This window comes from Notolabrus celidotus, chromosome 10, assembly GCF_009762535.1.
Source record: "Notolabrus celidotus isolate fNotCel1 chromosome 10, fNotCel1.pri, whole genome shotgun sequence".
Classification (NCBI taxonomy): Eukaryota; Metazoa; Chordata; class Actinopteri; order Labriformes; family Labridae; genus Notolabrus; species Notolabrus celidotus.
The window spans coordinates 22287273-22303795 of NC_048281.1; the positions used below are offsets into that span (position 1 = coordinate 22287273).

General features: G+C 41.4%; 1 protein-coding gene across 2 annotated transcripts in view; it reads left to right on the top strand.

The window, feature by feature from the left end:
- The first annotated feature begins 292 nt into the window (after positions 1–292).
- Positions 293–16523, top strand: part of LOC117820611 (TSC22 domain family protein 1-like) — a 41339-nt gene continuing 25108 nt past the window's right edge. Inside the window, exons 1-2 of one of the 2 annotated variants that reach the window (XM_034694438.1) lie at positions 293–3815; positions 14045–14430. In XM_034694438.1, coding sequence (XP_034550329.1) covers positions 1126–3815; positions 14045–14123 — 2769 coding nt within the window. In that variant the 5' untranslated portion in view covers positions 293–1125 and the 3' untranslated portion in view covers positions 14124–14430. Of the gene's footprint in view, positions 3816–14044; positions 14431–16523 lie in introns of those variants that run through there. The other variant, XM_034694437.1, reaches the window with a different exon arrangement.

Sequence of the window (16523 nt, forward strand, 5' to 3'; positions counted from 1 at the left end):
AGGGGAAATATTGCACATGAGTCCGTTTTGGTGAGGTTATTGTTATTGGCTATCTATCTATCTATCTATCTATCTATCTATCTATCTATCTATCTATCTATCTATCTATCTATCTATCTATCTATCTATCTATCTATCTATCTATCTATCTATCTATCCATCTATCCATCCATCCATCCATCCATCCATCCAGTAAACCTACCAACCTACCCATCTATTGCCATGTATCAATGAGGCTGTGGAGGGAGCGCCCGCCTCTCGGTTATCTCCGGCTCTTTCCGGCTCTTTCCGCTCGTGTTGATACAGGGCTCGTCACAGCCTCTCCCAGACTGCTTTATGTCTGGCAGTAGAGACCATGCGCGGACGCCATATTACCGAGCACCCCTCCCCTTCAGCCCCGTCACAGCACAGAGCCACAGAGGCGGTGCAGGAGACTACAGACTGAACAACGCTGGGGAGGACCAGTGATACAGCAAAACCAAGACCAAAACGAGGATTCATTGGAATGGATTAAACCTTTTGTGCGCAGCTATACAATCCGTATTCGGTTTTACATCTCTGGACACTGGATATAAGGTTGCTTGTTTTCATTTATTTTCCTTTTAGCAAATCTAGCAGTTAAAAACGACTCACCATACATAGTCTGTGTTTAGTTAGCCGGTGATGGAGACTGGCAGCTAGCTAGCTGACGTTACTCCTCTGTAAGCTAGCATCTCATATAACGCTAATTTACACTGCAGTTATTCCTGCTTTGGGGACAAGTAGCCATTACAACAACAAAAGAGCCCGGAAATAAATGAGCTTGTACTTTACAGAGACATTGACGGATCACACTGGTAGTTAGCCGGTGAATTACAACGGGCATCAGCTGACGATACCTCGCTAACAACAGTAAGCGGCTACTAGCTTCTTTTTCAACTGTCACCAGAAAACAGCATCGTGTATGAGAGGCTGTAAATACTGGCACACCTGAGCCTAACTGTTGTGAGCATCCTGCACTTGGTGGATATATTTATTTTTGATCGTGTTGTCTGTTGACTATAGTTTTGTCAAGACGGCGACCTTAACGAACTGCAAGCTTATTGCATACTGTCAGAGACCAACTACCCCCCGGACTCTCTCGAAATGCATCATCCGGACCCTGCAGCAGACTCTGGCAGTGTTAGAAAGATGGCGCACCCGGCTGTCTTTCACAGAAGGGGTAGCAACACAGGCAGCGGGAGCGGCTCCACGTTGTCCACGTTGTCCACGCCGGCAGATCAGGTGGTCAATAACAGCCACGTCCCTGCTGCTGATGATTATCAACACTCCCTGTTGATCCAGTGCCAACCTCCTGCTGGTTCATCCTCCCCAGGTCCTCATCACATTCCACCCCACAGCCTGAATTTGCTCGCCCAGCCCCAGGCGACACAGTCAACTGGAGCTCAAATAAAAAAGAAGAGTGGTTTTCAGATCACAAGTGTGACTCCAGCCCAAATATCTGTGAGTACCAACAATAGTATTGCAGAGGATACAGAAAGCTATGATGACCTGGATGAGTCCCACACAGAGGATCTCTCTTCCTCTGAAATCCTGGATGTTTCCCTGTCCAGGGCTAATGATGTAGTAGGTGCAGAGAGAAGCTCTTCAGAAGAGACGCTGAATAATTTCCATGAAGCAGAGACTCCTGGAGCTGTCTCCCCTAACCAGCCTTCACAACCTCATGCCCTGAGCCAGGCTCAACATCAAGGTGGGGGCATGGTCAATGGGACTGTGCATCACCACCATCAACATCCTCATCATCCTAATCATGCTCATGTCTATTCGCTGTCTTCTGGACCTGGGAGCACCCCATCTGGAGCTTTACCTTGTGTCGCCCAGAAAATGCCTTCTAACATGGGGGTCCCTCAAGAGAATGTTACACAGGCTGCCCCTCCAAGTATTGTTGCCCAGTCTGTGGCCCCAGGATCTGTCCCTGGAATGCACAACTCTGCTACAGGCACTACAGTTAGCATAGTTAATCCCCAGACCAGCAGTGTTAGTAATGTGAATATGGTGAGCTCTGCCAACGTGCCTGTGAAAGGGGGGATCAGCATGAGTGCTAGCAGTAGTAGTGCTGCCTTTCCTCTCAATGTGATAAGCAGCAGCGGGGGAAGTGGAAGTGGTGCTGTTGCAGCTGGGGGTAACCTTATTACCACTAATGTCAATGTTATCCAGCAACAGCAAAACATCAACTCCAACATCTCCATGACAACCACAACAACTGCTGTTGTTGCTGCTGCCAGTGCCTCTGGAGGTTTTGGTCACTCCAGTGGGATCCAAGGTAGAGTTGGATCTACTGTACTGCAAGCTGTGAGTGCTCCCATCACAGCTGTGGCCACGCCCCCTTTACAATCTACTCCTGCCCAACCTGCCCCACCTACAACCCCTGCAGTGGCGACGACCAGTTCTCGCTTCAGGGTGGTGAAGCTGGACTCCAGCTCAGAGCCCTTTAAGAAGGGCAGATGGACTTGCACTGAATTCTATGACAAGGAGACCCCACCCTCTGCTCCCAGCTCCACTACATCTGATACTGGGTCTCTCAGCATGCGCCAGTTTGTCTCTGAGAGCTTTACTGGGGCCGCTGAGAGGGAAAGCACAAGTGGTAGTTCTGTGAGTAGCACCATGAGTACATTGAGCCATTATACTGAGAGTGTGTGCAGTGGAGAAGCTGGGGTACCCCAAAATTCCCAGGATTTTGTCTCACCTCCCCAGGGTTTTCAAGGAATCCTACCAAGTGGCTTAAGTATTGGAGTGTCCCAACCTCACATGCACCCCCAGGATATTACTCATTCACATGTTAAGACTACTGCTGCCCCCTCAGCTCCCTCAAACATTAATCACCCTGCAGCTATGCCAGGCCACCAGAATACACTTGGGCTCTCTGCGTCTGCTGCGCACCAGCAGCAGCTCACCTATGCCCAGGCAGTTGCAAATCAGTCTGCAGGCTCCCCGCACAGCTTAATAGGTGTTCAGCAGCAGAAGATGGGCTATGCCTCCATGCCACAGCAACCAGCTGCTACCATCCAAACAGCCCCGGTGCAAGTGAGGCCATCTGAGTACTCCCAGGTTCACCAAGGTATCCCCCAGGCTGCCGGTCCTCATTCTTTGTCCAACCAGGCTGGATCAGCTCCCTCTGGCCCAGCCAATGGAGCATGTCAGATGATTGGGTCCCTGCAACAATCACAGTCACTCCTTCACCCACAGCCCCAGCAGCCCTCCTCCCATCAGGCCACCAACTCCACAATGCCATCTCCAATTGGAGTACCTGGTCTCGCCCAACAGCCTCAGAGCCACCCCAGCCACCTAGATTGCCAGCAGCAGAAGCTGCAGTCACTCCCAACACAAAACCAAAACCTGGGCCTGGGCACTCAGCTGCCTACAACGGTCCACCAGAGCCAAGTGTCTGCATCAAGTGTTCTCCCCCCCAACCCTCAGAATGATCCCCACAACACTGGAAATGGCAGCAGGATGCCCACACAGGGTGTTCCTCACAGTCAGCCATCTTTTGTCAGCTTGTCCCAGGACCACAACAGTGCCCAGGCCCTGGCTCATGCTGCACAGGCTAGTGCCCTCTATGCTAGTCTGCCCACCTTCACCACAACTCAACTGCAGGATGCTCAGCGGTTGCTCCTCCAGCACCAGTCAGCTCTGTTGGGGCTGCCCAAGCTGTCTGGAGGGGAAAGTGGGTCTGGATCCATCACTGGGCAGAGTCAAGAATTGGAGGGCAATGCCGCTTCTGTCAGTGCCTTAACTGCATCGGCTGGTCTCAAGGCTGTTGACGGAGAGGAGGATGGGTAAGAGTTTTCTTATGTTTTTCTATTTGTTCACATATTTGATGTGTTGGAACCATTTTTAGATTTTGTTTTAGGACAGACAACTAAAAACCTTGCAGCACATGTCAAATTTCAAATGACATTACTCGTATTAAATGGGTCTTTGTAGTAAACTCAGCATTCACACTCTGTCTGAAGCTGGGGGATTTCACTGGTCACTGTGGTAGCTGTGAGGGAAGAAAAGTGTTATTGTTTTCCTAGATAGCCAGCAGACAGTGGCCGGGCTGCCATCGCCTGTTCACCCTCTGTCAGTGAGACACAGTGCAGGGCTCAGCTGGATGTGACGTCTCTTGTCTTTATAAAGTGACTGCAGTGAATCAACAATTTACCTAGCCCAGACTCCTTGCTTCAATCCAGACTGTCTACCTTACAGGGCACAATTTCTGCTGGGGGCACAGTTTGCTGTATTCATTCTCAGCAGCTTCGTTGTCGAAAAAGCAAGTCACATCGCGTGCAGAGGTGTTCCATGGACGTTTACTACGAAACAAAAACACACAATGAGCTACAAATGTCATTGTAATGGACCCAATCAACCTCCTTTATGGATGAATCAAAACATTTCATATTTTTTTAATAGTCTGTTTCTTAAAGCAGGACTTGAAAACACCCGTTTCCCTATCATTTAAGTTCAGCATTAACATTTTGGTTCACTTTTTGACCTGACAAGTATACCCCAGTAGTCCCTTTCTGTCTCTAAATGCTCATTGTTTTTTTTTTTTTTATCTCGCTTCTCTCCAGACTGCTACAGATTTATGCCACAGACAAAGTCCTTTTGAATGTCCTTCCAATAATGAGTCTCAAGAACTTATTTTGAGGAGACTGGAGATTTTTAATCACCTTGCTGCAACAGGAAATTGCTCAAATTCGGTCACTCTTACAAACGCTAAGCCCCTTTTACTGACCTCCTGAAAAGTGTTACTCCCACCTCAGACTTAAGGTAGTTTTGCATACCTGAGTGATACAAATGTAGAGCTGAGAGGACAAGATGATTTGACTGTTTGAGGTTTTAATTACTGCAAATAAAAGGAGAATGTGGGATGTAATGATATTAGTTTTGTTTCCAGTATGATGAATACAAAGGATGGCAACCATTATCACATGACATTTAACTCTGAGGAATGTGAATTCTGCAGGGATAAGGTGGATTATTGTCTTTGATGATAAGTAGCATTCAGGGGAAACCAAAGACCTTGTTATAAACGAGAAGATTGTCACAGAGAATTAGACTCATGGTTAATTTCTCTCTAGTTTACCTGCTGTCACACAAGTTGAAAGGCTCTGTTGAAGTCTGTGTTTCTTCACCAATGGTTGGCTGGAGCTGGAGCTGGCAATTTCTCCCTTTAGTATCAATAGATGCTATAGACAGAAAGTAGCACAAATGCAAAGACAGAGGCCCAGTCTCATCAGCTGAACTAAGTTCTTAAGAGTTAATTAGACTATAAACTAGGGCTGCATATAAGAAAGAACTGACTTTGGGTTAAGTTTTTTCTTCCTTGATATTTATTGCAATATGAAAAAATACATTCAGTACTAATACCATTACATTTAATAATAATCTATTTTCTAATTGGTGACTTGAAAAATGTTTTTTTTTGCACTGTCTACTCTGTTACTGTGACACTTGAATTTCCCCGTTGTGGGACGAGTAAAGGAATCTCTTATCTTATCTTATCTCTTAAGTCTTTTTTCCACCAACAAAGCAAAATATATTTCTATATTTTAACCACGCTCTGTTCAAGCCTTGACCAGCTAATCTGACTCTGGGCCTGTGTGACACCCCGCAAGCAATTTTTTCATTCTGAAATTATAACCAGTTAATTAGAAGTTAGCTGACAGCTGGCTTAATCTTCATATGACTGCATCAACATGGTGTTAAAACATAGCCATTATCCCAGGTCTAAACAGGTGAAATATACCTGCTAAATGAGGAAACATGGATTGTATACATGGACTCATTTCCAATCAATCAATCAATCAATCAATCAATCAATCAATCAATCAATCAATCAATCAATCAATCAATCAATCAATCAATCCTGCAATCAATCAAGGCAATCAATCAATCAATCAATCAATCAATCAATCATGCAATCAATCAATCAATCAATCAATCAATCAATCAATCAATCAGTCAATCAATCAGACTTTATTTGTAAAGCGCTTTCCAAACAATGATATTGTGACACAAAGTGCTGTACATAAGAATAATAAAAATTGAATAAATTAAAAAAAGAAAGGAGACCCCCCCTCTAGCCCGACCCCAAACCCACCCCACGATTCATGTGTAAGCTTAAGAACATATGTGTAATAATAATAATAATAATAATAATAATAATAACAATAATAATAATAATAAAGATTAAAAAAAAATTGCTCCTAATTGATTGTGATAAATTAAGATTTTTTGGATAAGTTTATTTCAAATTCTTATATTTGGATATAGATGAATTTGTGATTTGTTGTTCAGCCCTACCGCAAGCTAATCATGACCTAAATCTTTGACCTAGATTCTGTTGATTTAATATTTGATCATTTGCTGATACCTAATTTTTAACACTTGTAAATGTTGCATATTTTATCATACATTAAAGGAAGTATAGTAGACAAACCAAATGGTGCTCAAGGGATCATTGTTAATATTTCAAAGCACTTGATTTTATCATTGTCAGGGTGGATTACTTGTTTTGGGGATTTGAGGTGTTTTTCGACTGCAGGAACTTTACCCCGGAACTAGGGACTTTACCCCTGAACCACGTGCGTTTCGATCGGAGGAACCAGGGTTTAAATTTAGTCCAGGGGTAGATAATCTCCCCCCTGAAAAGCCCCTGCTTGGGGGGTAGTACTTTTCAAAGGTCCTAGGACTTTTGGTTGAACGTCATGGTGTTTGTAGAGTTACACAGTTGTTGAAACACAGAGGGAGTTTCTGAGAATGTATAATAGTTTATTTTTTTATTAAGATTTCAAAATATTAATTAAGATAATTTTTTTCTCCATACGTCACTGGCCTGATTTGCACAATCTACCCGGAACTTCAGCCCGCGGTCGAAACACAGACAACTCTGGGGGCAGAGGAACCTTTTAGTTCCAGGGAAAGCAGTTCTGGGGGCTGAAAGACCCCGGAACTCTTGGTCAAAATGCACCTTTGGCTCCATCGTGACCTCTGCTCAGTCTTCCAGAGGTCTGTGCTCCTCTTGCACCTCTCCCACCTCTCACTCCTCTTGTCTCCATCTGAAAATAGTGTGTCTTCATTGTCCCCCCCCGAGTCAGAGCCCTGGTTAAAGTGGCTTCAATCAACTTTGTGTTATGTTCCCTTTCATCAAGCTGGAGGCCGCTGAGGAGGTTCTCACTCCAATCAGACAGCCCCTATGTTCAGTGTGCAGCCAATCCTCACAAACATTCCCTGCTGGGTCTCTCTTGTCCTAGACTTGAGAGAGCGTCCTTGTCTAGTGGGACTAAGCTGCTCTTTTTTGATGAGCAGCTTCTACAATAGCATCACATGTAACTAGGGATGACCACAATTAATCGATTATCAATTAATTGATTGTTAAGAAATTACTCGAAACACACATTTTTGTTATCAATTTTCCATCACGTGGAACAAACATCATGTGGTCTCATATTACATTCATCTATCAGGGAGGTGTTTTAAGTTTAAAGCATGTTTCGATGTGAATCAGCTGTTAAAGGTGTTGCGCACAGCAGAGACGCTCAGCTGGCGGCTGCGGCTGTGCGTCAGGTCTCCCTGTGCGCTTTTTAAAAGAGGATCAATACAAAACTGCTGCCAACAACAACAACACGGACACGAAGGTTGACAACTTTAAACAGGATATTTCCACCTTTGGATACGAAGGCAAAAGACCGGTGGGAAATTCTGGTACGCTACGTTTACAGAGCAGCAACATCAGATCGGTCTGGGCTTTTCTCCAGCGGGACTGATTATGTCCCGGTTGCGCTCCCGGCTGACACCTGATTGAACACGCATGATTATTTTTCTCAATAAGAACGAGTAGACAGAAAACTGGACACTGTGAGTCTGAAGTACTTTTCTGTTAGTATTATGAGCCTTTACTTTATAAGATTATGTCCGCGGAGAATATTTTAATGAGCCTGATCGTTGATATTCTGCGTGTCAAACGTGTGCCCGTATTCAATCCCGTCAGTCAGATGCATTTTGTTGCTGTAGAAAATATAATTTAGGGGGAAAACAACCTATTTGGCATTGTTTTTGACGTAAGAATAATAATGTTTTTTCTTATCAATTAATCAATAAAATGATAATTGATCGTTAACATTTCCAAAAATCGATCACGGAAAATACTTAAAATGTACATCCCTACGTGTAACTCAATTTTCACAACATCTGAAGTTGTTGTTATTTCAACCGAGGGAGAATACATAAAGAGAGTATGCTCAGTAATCATGAGCAGGAGGTGAGACTATTTGAAAAGAAATACCACAATACTTTGTAGTGGTGCTTGAAGTAGCCTATTTGAATGAAAGAAAAGTTCAGGTTCTTGGTAATCAGTCTCCTTCTAGCTAAGACACATTACTACAAGCAGCATTGTTGAATGATCAAGCAGCATTAGTGCATTAATATGTCATTGATTTGTGGGTGAATCCAGAGACTTTATAAATAATGGACGTAGTATCCGTGACGTCATTCTATCTGTTTCTGAAGCGCTGTTTTGAAGCCAATCGTCGGCGGGAGCCATATTTGAAATGCTAAACTCAACCTAACTGCTGTCGAGCTAGTGTGATGTAAAGAGGCGGGCTGTGAGCCTCCACGCCAAAAGCTACAGTGTTCCCGCCTGTCAATCAAGTCAACTATGCCTCTCATAATGGAAACCTTTTAACCTTAATATCTTCGAAATTGCCACTTGGTTGAAACAAATTGAAAAGCTCAAATTCTTAGAATTTCACAATTTGGGACCTGTTCTCAAATGTGTCTTGATTCTCATCCCAACTCATGTTTCAGTTTTTTGTCAGTTGTTTAGGCACTCATTAAATCAAGTGAATACTGCACCTTGGTTAGCTGGAATACTGTAAACTTGTATGGAACAACTCACCAAATTGTACTACACTTTTTTTTATTGTTGCAGCCAAAAAAAAGCTGCATAATCAATCAATCAATCAATCAATCAATCAATCAATCAATCAATCAATCAATCAATCAATCAATCAATCAATCAATCAATCAATCAATCAATCAATCAATCAATCAATCAATCAATCAGACTTTATTTATAAAGCGCTTTTCATACAATGGTATTGTAACACAAAGTGCTGTACATAAAACCAACCTAAAATAGAATGAATTAAGAAAAAGATCCCAGCTCCAACCCCAACCCCCACCTCAAACCCACCCCACAATCCTAAGGTTAAGAACACAGTATATGCAACAATAAAAAATAAAATAAAAAATAAAAAAGGAAAAAAGAAGTTGCAGAACAAACTGAGTGAAACACTCTCATGAGGAAACACTGGAGGTGAAATAAGATGCTAAAACTCAACACAGGAAATTAAACATAACATAACATAAAATACATTTCTAAGATAATAAAACACTAAAATATTAATCCATTAAAATAAAATAAGATGCTATACTTAAAATAAAAACATAAATACATAAATAAATAGAGTAGAATAAAAGTGACTAAAGTTTGAACTAGATAATAAGTAAATAAATAAATAAATAAAACTGTTTAGGAATAAAACTCAGTTCAATTATAATGCGGCATCCTTTGAGTGAAAGATACAATGTTTTAGAGGTTGTATTTTTTATAACACATTAGAACATAAATAGTAAGATACTGGAACAAAATCTCCTAACAAAAGCCAACTAATTGTTGAATGAGCTGTTTGTCTTCTTACACTGTTTCAAGTTGATTTCTGTGGTTAGATAACAAATACAATACATGTAAAAAAAAAAACCGAAATAGTCATGAACCTGTCATTGCACCTGAATCTCATATTTTTCCTTTTGCATTGACTGGTACTGATAATTTCCCCTCTCTCAAATAAAATGAGTCTCATTTTGTGCAAAGAGGCAGTAAAATAAAAGAGACTGTACTCACCTTTTCAGTTATCTGCTTTTTGAAAAGTAGCCGGTTCCTCTCATGAAAACAGATTTGTGGGTGATCTTTTTGTTGCATGTTTTCTGACTGGGGACTGAGTGTCATACAGGCACTTGTACAACAATTCTTTGTTAAGTTCTTTGGCTCCTGTTAACCTACTTTCAGATATTTTTTTATGGGATGACCTTGTTCTCATAAAACTCCTACTTAAGTGGTAGCTGTAAAACATAAGGGGACTCTTTAGAGTGTTGGTGCACGTGTGTGTATGGCATTAGGTGTTTGAATAAGAGCAGGTTTTAATTGTGCAATGGCTGTCTGAACCTACAAGTCACTATTGGAGTAAGTCAAGATGGGTGACTTGTCTGTACACAGTCTTTATGTGAAGATGTAGGTTTGTGTAGGTGTATGTGCAGAAGTCCTCTTGTTTTCATTTGTTTACAACTTTCAAATCAAAGTTTTAGTTCACAGAATTTGTCCTCACTTATTTCTTAAACAATTTGTACACATTTGAAGTTATTTGAAATTAGTTATTAATTCCAATGTCACATTTATTGGCTCTTAAATATTTCAACACTCAAATGAATGGATGGAATGTTCATAATTTGCACATTTTCACATAATTTACACACTAAACAACAAATTCAAACTTCAGATAGAAACTCCACCTTCAGTGAAATGTCAGCCCTTCATAGCATTTTGCATTGGTGTGTATTGTGTGGAATTTGCCTCCACGTATATGATTATGGTATCAAATAGTACCTGTATACTTGTACTGGTTGAGCTGGTTCATCAAGGCAACATTTTTTCCACTATTGCTTCAAAGCAAGAAAAAGAGATGTTTTGAGCTGAATGAAATCAAGTGCCTCACATGGGAGTGAGACAGCAGTTCTCATCACCATGGTAACCTTTATTGCAGTTAGGAACACACAACTGATTGAGATGAGCTAATAAGGGCATTTAGACACACAGGTACTCAGAACAGACATTTTATATGTCCTCGAGTCTTGTACAAGCCTTATCTACATAGACATCAATATAGCTATGCATTTGGCTTCAAGCAATACATTCCTGAAGCTTTACGTCATCCATGAACCAGCATGGTCTGTACAAACGACTTCTATTCTTATACTCTGAGCTCATAAAGACAGCGGTTCAGTTTAGCATCAGCTTTAAACATACCATTATACTACATCCAACCCATTTAACACATTTGAAACATATTCTAGGGCCCTATGAAATCCGTTTAAATTTTTTACCCTTTACACTTATTTTACCACCATACACTGTGTGCGCTTTTTGTGTCAGTGAATAAAATGTCCGTTAATGAAATGCAAGTGCAGGTTGGCCTGGCTAGCATTAGCAGCACTGTGTTTTTCTCTGTTTTTCACATGGCTTTTGGACGACAAGTGGTCATCACACATATTTTCAAATTTCCAGTCAACAGATTTTTCAAAAAGGCATGTCACCTGACACATAGAAGTCATTTGGGAACTGTTCAGCTCTGTATTTTGGAGTAAGAGATGAGTTTTGTAGTGTTTTTGCAGACTTAAACTGTGTTTCTGGTGGCTGCTTCAACATTTTGTTTATTTCGGGAGGGGGTGGGTGAGTGTTTGTGAGGAGATGCACGGGTGGTGCCATGAATGAGCGGTCCCCGGAAACATTTCCCCAGACAAACGTTTCTTCTCCTCATGATGACAGCATTTCAGTCACATTATGTCAATTTCCGCAATATTCTGCGTGTAGCAGTAGATCCCATTTTTATTGGCCAATTCTGAGATTCCGTGAACGCGAAAATCATAGGGCCCTAATACTCACCAATTAACTGTTTAACTAAAGTCACGCCTTTAACTTTAAGTTTACACCTTGTTTTATGCTCTCAAAGTACGTCAAATATTCCACAACTTTCTTCCATTGCAGGATAAGCACAATTCTAGGGGCCCATGACTGACAAGGTCCCTAAAATATTTGAACATTAGTAGTGGTCATGACTCGGGATGGGAATTGGAAACCGGTTCCAGATTAGAATCGATCCCAACTGGTTTGAACAATTGACATAATATGCCTTTCTGCTTTATGGTTCCTTTGTTGATGCCTTCCACTTAGTTCCACAACCTGATTTGTGACCAACAACAACATACACTGAGGCTAGTTATTTGTTTGTTCTGCTCTGTCACTTCAGAACAGAGCCATGCTTGCTAACCAAAGAGCACCACCTCCCCCTTGTGTCAGAGCGGGTGTCAGTGTTCACAATGAAAGTGAATAGTGGCACAGCGGTCAGCTATGCTTGTGCTCTTTTGTTGCCAAGTTTGATGCCGGCAAGTTCTTTTATTTATTTACTTATTTATTAATTAATTTAAAGGCACGGTGCATATTAATGAACATTTCAGCGTAGCATCCATATAAATATGCCAGAGTTAGCCATCATTCTATTAGATTTTTCGTCTGTAGTCCCCAGCAGGTCAAAACAGAGTTCATAACAAATGATAAAGATAAATAACAGATGGAAACAATACCCGATAGCATGACAATGACAACAAGAATACACCACAAGGGGCATATAAGTTATACAAAAGTGCAAAGAAGCGCATTAAAGTGCCGTTCAGCATAAGTATCAGTGCTGTCAGGATATGCATCTCTGTTATAAAGGCTCTACATGCTTGAAAGTTTGTTTCAACTGCTCACTTGGTTGCTTTTAGTCCAAGGTAATTGCTGGTTGTGGTTGTTACCTGTAGTCAAAGTAACGACTGAAACCAATTGACGATAGCGCTGCTAAAGCTTGGTTAAAATTCATTTAGTTTCCTATAAATTCTACACAAGGCCTTAAAACACTTAACATTTACAATAAATTCCACCCAATAAAAGTCCCCAGCTATTAATTTGTTGAAACAGCAATGCCAGGTAATTGCATGTTTTATCAGTAGTAATGTCTTTAGATACAAACAGGGAAGCAGGTGTGACACAACATTTTCAGATCACACCGATTCAGTATGAAAATATAACGTAAGGCGTTTTTTCGACTGCAGGAACTTTACCCCTGAACTACGTGTGTTTCGACCGGAGGAACCAGGGTCTAAATTTATTTCAGGGGTAGATAATCTCCCCCCTGAAAAGCCCCTGCTTGGGGGGGTAGTACTTTTCAAAGGTCCTAGGACGTTCAGTTGAACGTTACGGTGTTTATGGAGTTTACACAGTTGTTGAAACACAGAGGGAGTTCCTGGGAATGAATACTAGTTTAGTTTTTTATTAAGATTTCAAAATATTATATAATATACATTTCTCCATACGTCACTGGCCTGATTTGCACAATCTACCAGGGACTTCAGCCCTCGGTCGAAACTCAGGCAACTCTGGGGGCACAGGAACCTTCTTGTTCCGGGGAAAGTAGTTTTGGGGGCTAAAAGACCCAGGAACTCTCGGTCAAAATGCACCTGTACTGAGAACTGAGCACACAGTGACTTAAATACAACTCTTTCTCTTTCTTAGCACAGACATAAGTTGAGTATGGCCTCGCAAACTTGGCTGAGGGGGCACAGCAAGTGAACATGCATAATCACGTACTTTGTCACAGTGTAACAGTGTTATAAAACAGTTTTACAGACATTTTAGGCCATATTCCCCACCCCTACTTTATAGGCCTAGTTCTCTCCACCAAGGAAGTCTGTAATATTTAATTAGGGAATAAATTAAGAATTGGATCAATAAGCAGACTGGATAATGACTTTGGTATTGATACAATCTTATCAATTCCCATTCCCTAGTCATGACTGAAACAGGCCTTTTTGAATAAATAATACAAGGAGTTGTTTTGGTGTAGGTGCTGCATGTATTTGACAGGCTAACAAGGTGCCAGTAAAGATGTGTCGCAGTTAAAGTTGAGCCAGGTAGAATTTTTTTGCCAAACTGGATAGCATTTATTTACTAGAGCCTCTTTTTTGCGAAAGTAGAGATTAGTTTTTAATAAGGATGCTGCTTGCTGTTTTTGTGGATGCAGCTGTAGTGTGTCTATGTGTGTGTGTGGGTTCCAATGTGTGAAAGCTCAGGGGAATGTGGGCTGGTTGGCAGCATGATGGCTATCTCTAATGCTGTCTGTTTTGAATGTAATCTTTCCCCTGGCAGCGCAGGGAGCCAGTGTGTGTCGTGCCCGGTGCTCATTGTGATGAGATCAACGAGATCCCCAAAATTAACAACACACTGAGGAAGTGACCTAACCTGACCTAACCCAACGTAGTCAGGTCTGCTGAAGCTTGTTTAGACCACTGAGGACACAGCAGACTGGACCAGATGGAGCCAGACTAAACATAACTATGCAACACTGTTACTGTTCTGATAGACCTGAAAATGTGTGGTTCAACCATCCATATGAAGGCTCTTGAAATTGTTTTTGTATGAGCATTAGCTTATAATCTCAATCATTTACATCAGCTGTCACTGGGCACAGTTTGCAGAAGAACTCAAATGCCCCACTGTAACCAAGCATCCTGAGTTTGCCTAACTGTACACAATAATAAAAAGTAGGCTCAGGATTTGGGCCAAAAAAGCTGATCTGGACATTCCTGCTGAAAAGTTTACACAAAGCAGAAAATGTGGCTGCAACCGATTTGTTCTCATTGCTAAAACTGCGACCCCATTTCCAGAAAAGTTGGGAATGGGTTAGGGTTACAACAGAATGGGATGATTGATAAAACATTGAAACGCTATTGTGATAAAAAATAGCACTGAGACCATCAGACATCGAAACTACACATTTCATGGAGTCTGATGCCAGCAACACATTAAAAAACATGGGACAGACTCATGCTTACTGCTCTGTTTCATCACCTTATCTTTTCACAACACTCTTGAGCATTTAGGAACCTTGGAGACTAAGAGCAATAATTTAAAAAGTGGCATGTTTTACCATACTTACATGATGCAGAGTGTCAACGGCCCAACAGTTTTAGGTCTCCTTCATCATATTCTATGTTTCAAAATTTGCTCAACAATTATAGTGAGCCTCAAGTAGGTTCTGCAGGCAGGTCAGATTGGTACAAAGACTCTTGGAGCATTTAGGATGTGGCCTCCATGATTACATGAAACAGAATTTCAAATGATGACTCACCAGTTTTCATCTTCTTCACCTCAGTCGATCTCAAATGAGCATGGGCCCAGAGAAGGCGTTGGCCCCTCTGGATCTGGTTTGTGTTCAAGATGAGTCATGCTTTTTCGAATATTTGAATAGTCGTTGATTTATGAACAATCGAAAACTTCATGCAACTATTATCCCATTTTATTATCCGGCTCTCTTACTTCGCGTCAGGGTCTTGTCACCCTGTTGGAATTCTGTTTCCCATAACTACCTGCTAACCATACATTATCCCTTAAATATGTGTTTTTACTATTATTTCACCTGTAATGTGATACAACTGCCACACACTAGCTGGATTCCATCTGAAAGCAGTGTTTTAACCAATGAATCATAAAAAAGAAGAAGCATTATTTTCATTTGCTCACTAAACAGTTGGAGTGTTGGGAGATTTGGAACTGGAGAAATAACTCCTTCTTCAGAGCTTTGTGAGGAACGTCTTCCAAAAAAGAAACAAAACTGAGGTAGAGTACCAACTTTTCCAGGTTAGACTAGCTTAACAGAAATCTCCAGCAACTATTAGTGAGGCAGTGGGAGTTGGGGGGGCAACTGTACGATTAATAGTATTTTTGCTTCAGATGCCCATCCCTATTTATTTATGGGTTCCTCTTTGCATACATAGTTTGAACTTGTAGATGAAGTAATGAAGTGTGTTCTCAGATGACATGCTGTTCTATAAACAGTTATAATCAATAGACTCATCAGTTTTTGAGAAAATGCATGTATCTATATTGAATATTCAAAACTAAAATTTCATTTTGAGCATAACCTCTTTTATCCTTTCACAAATTTAAGCTGAACTCCATAACTGCACCTAGGTGATGAGTAAAAATGCACTCAGTTTCAAGTAATATTCTTTTTCCAAGCAGGCATAGTTTTCCTCAGTTTCACTCACACATTCACTCTCATTCACAAATATTTTTCTAGTAAACAGTTGCCTCTTTATGAAAATCTTTGATTTGCCCACAGTTGCACATCACTGTTGTTTCAAAAAATGTTTCACCAAAAGCAAACAGCATTTGTTATTTGTTTTGCTGCTGACACCTCCCCCGTTCCTACCACATAGACCAAGCCAGAGAACACCAGAACATGGCAGACCAAACGTGCTGCACGAGAGGGAGAGGGAGGGAGGTCTCACCACATGTTCCTGAATATTTTCTGTCTTGTTTAGCCAAGTGTTCAAAGCATGAATGGCAGAATGAAACTATGCAAGGAGACGGTGAGCGGTTCAGAGCCATGGGCACAGAGCTTTATATATCACCAAGTGTATTTGTTTCTTGCTCATTTTTATGCTTGGTGCAGATAGACCATTGATTTCATTAGTCCCTGCCCCCTTCTTTCTGATGGTTTCCATCAATAAACAGAACTGTTTCACTTAAGAGTGCGGCGGGGAAACTAATGGCTTGTAATGGATGATAATGGATTGTGTTTTCAGCCTGCCTTTTATCTATGAGAATATTGCCCGACCACCCC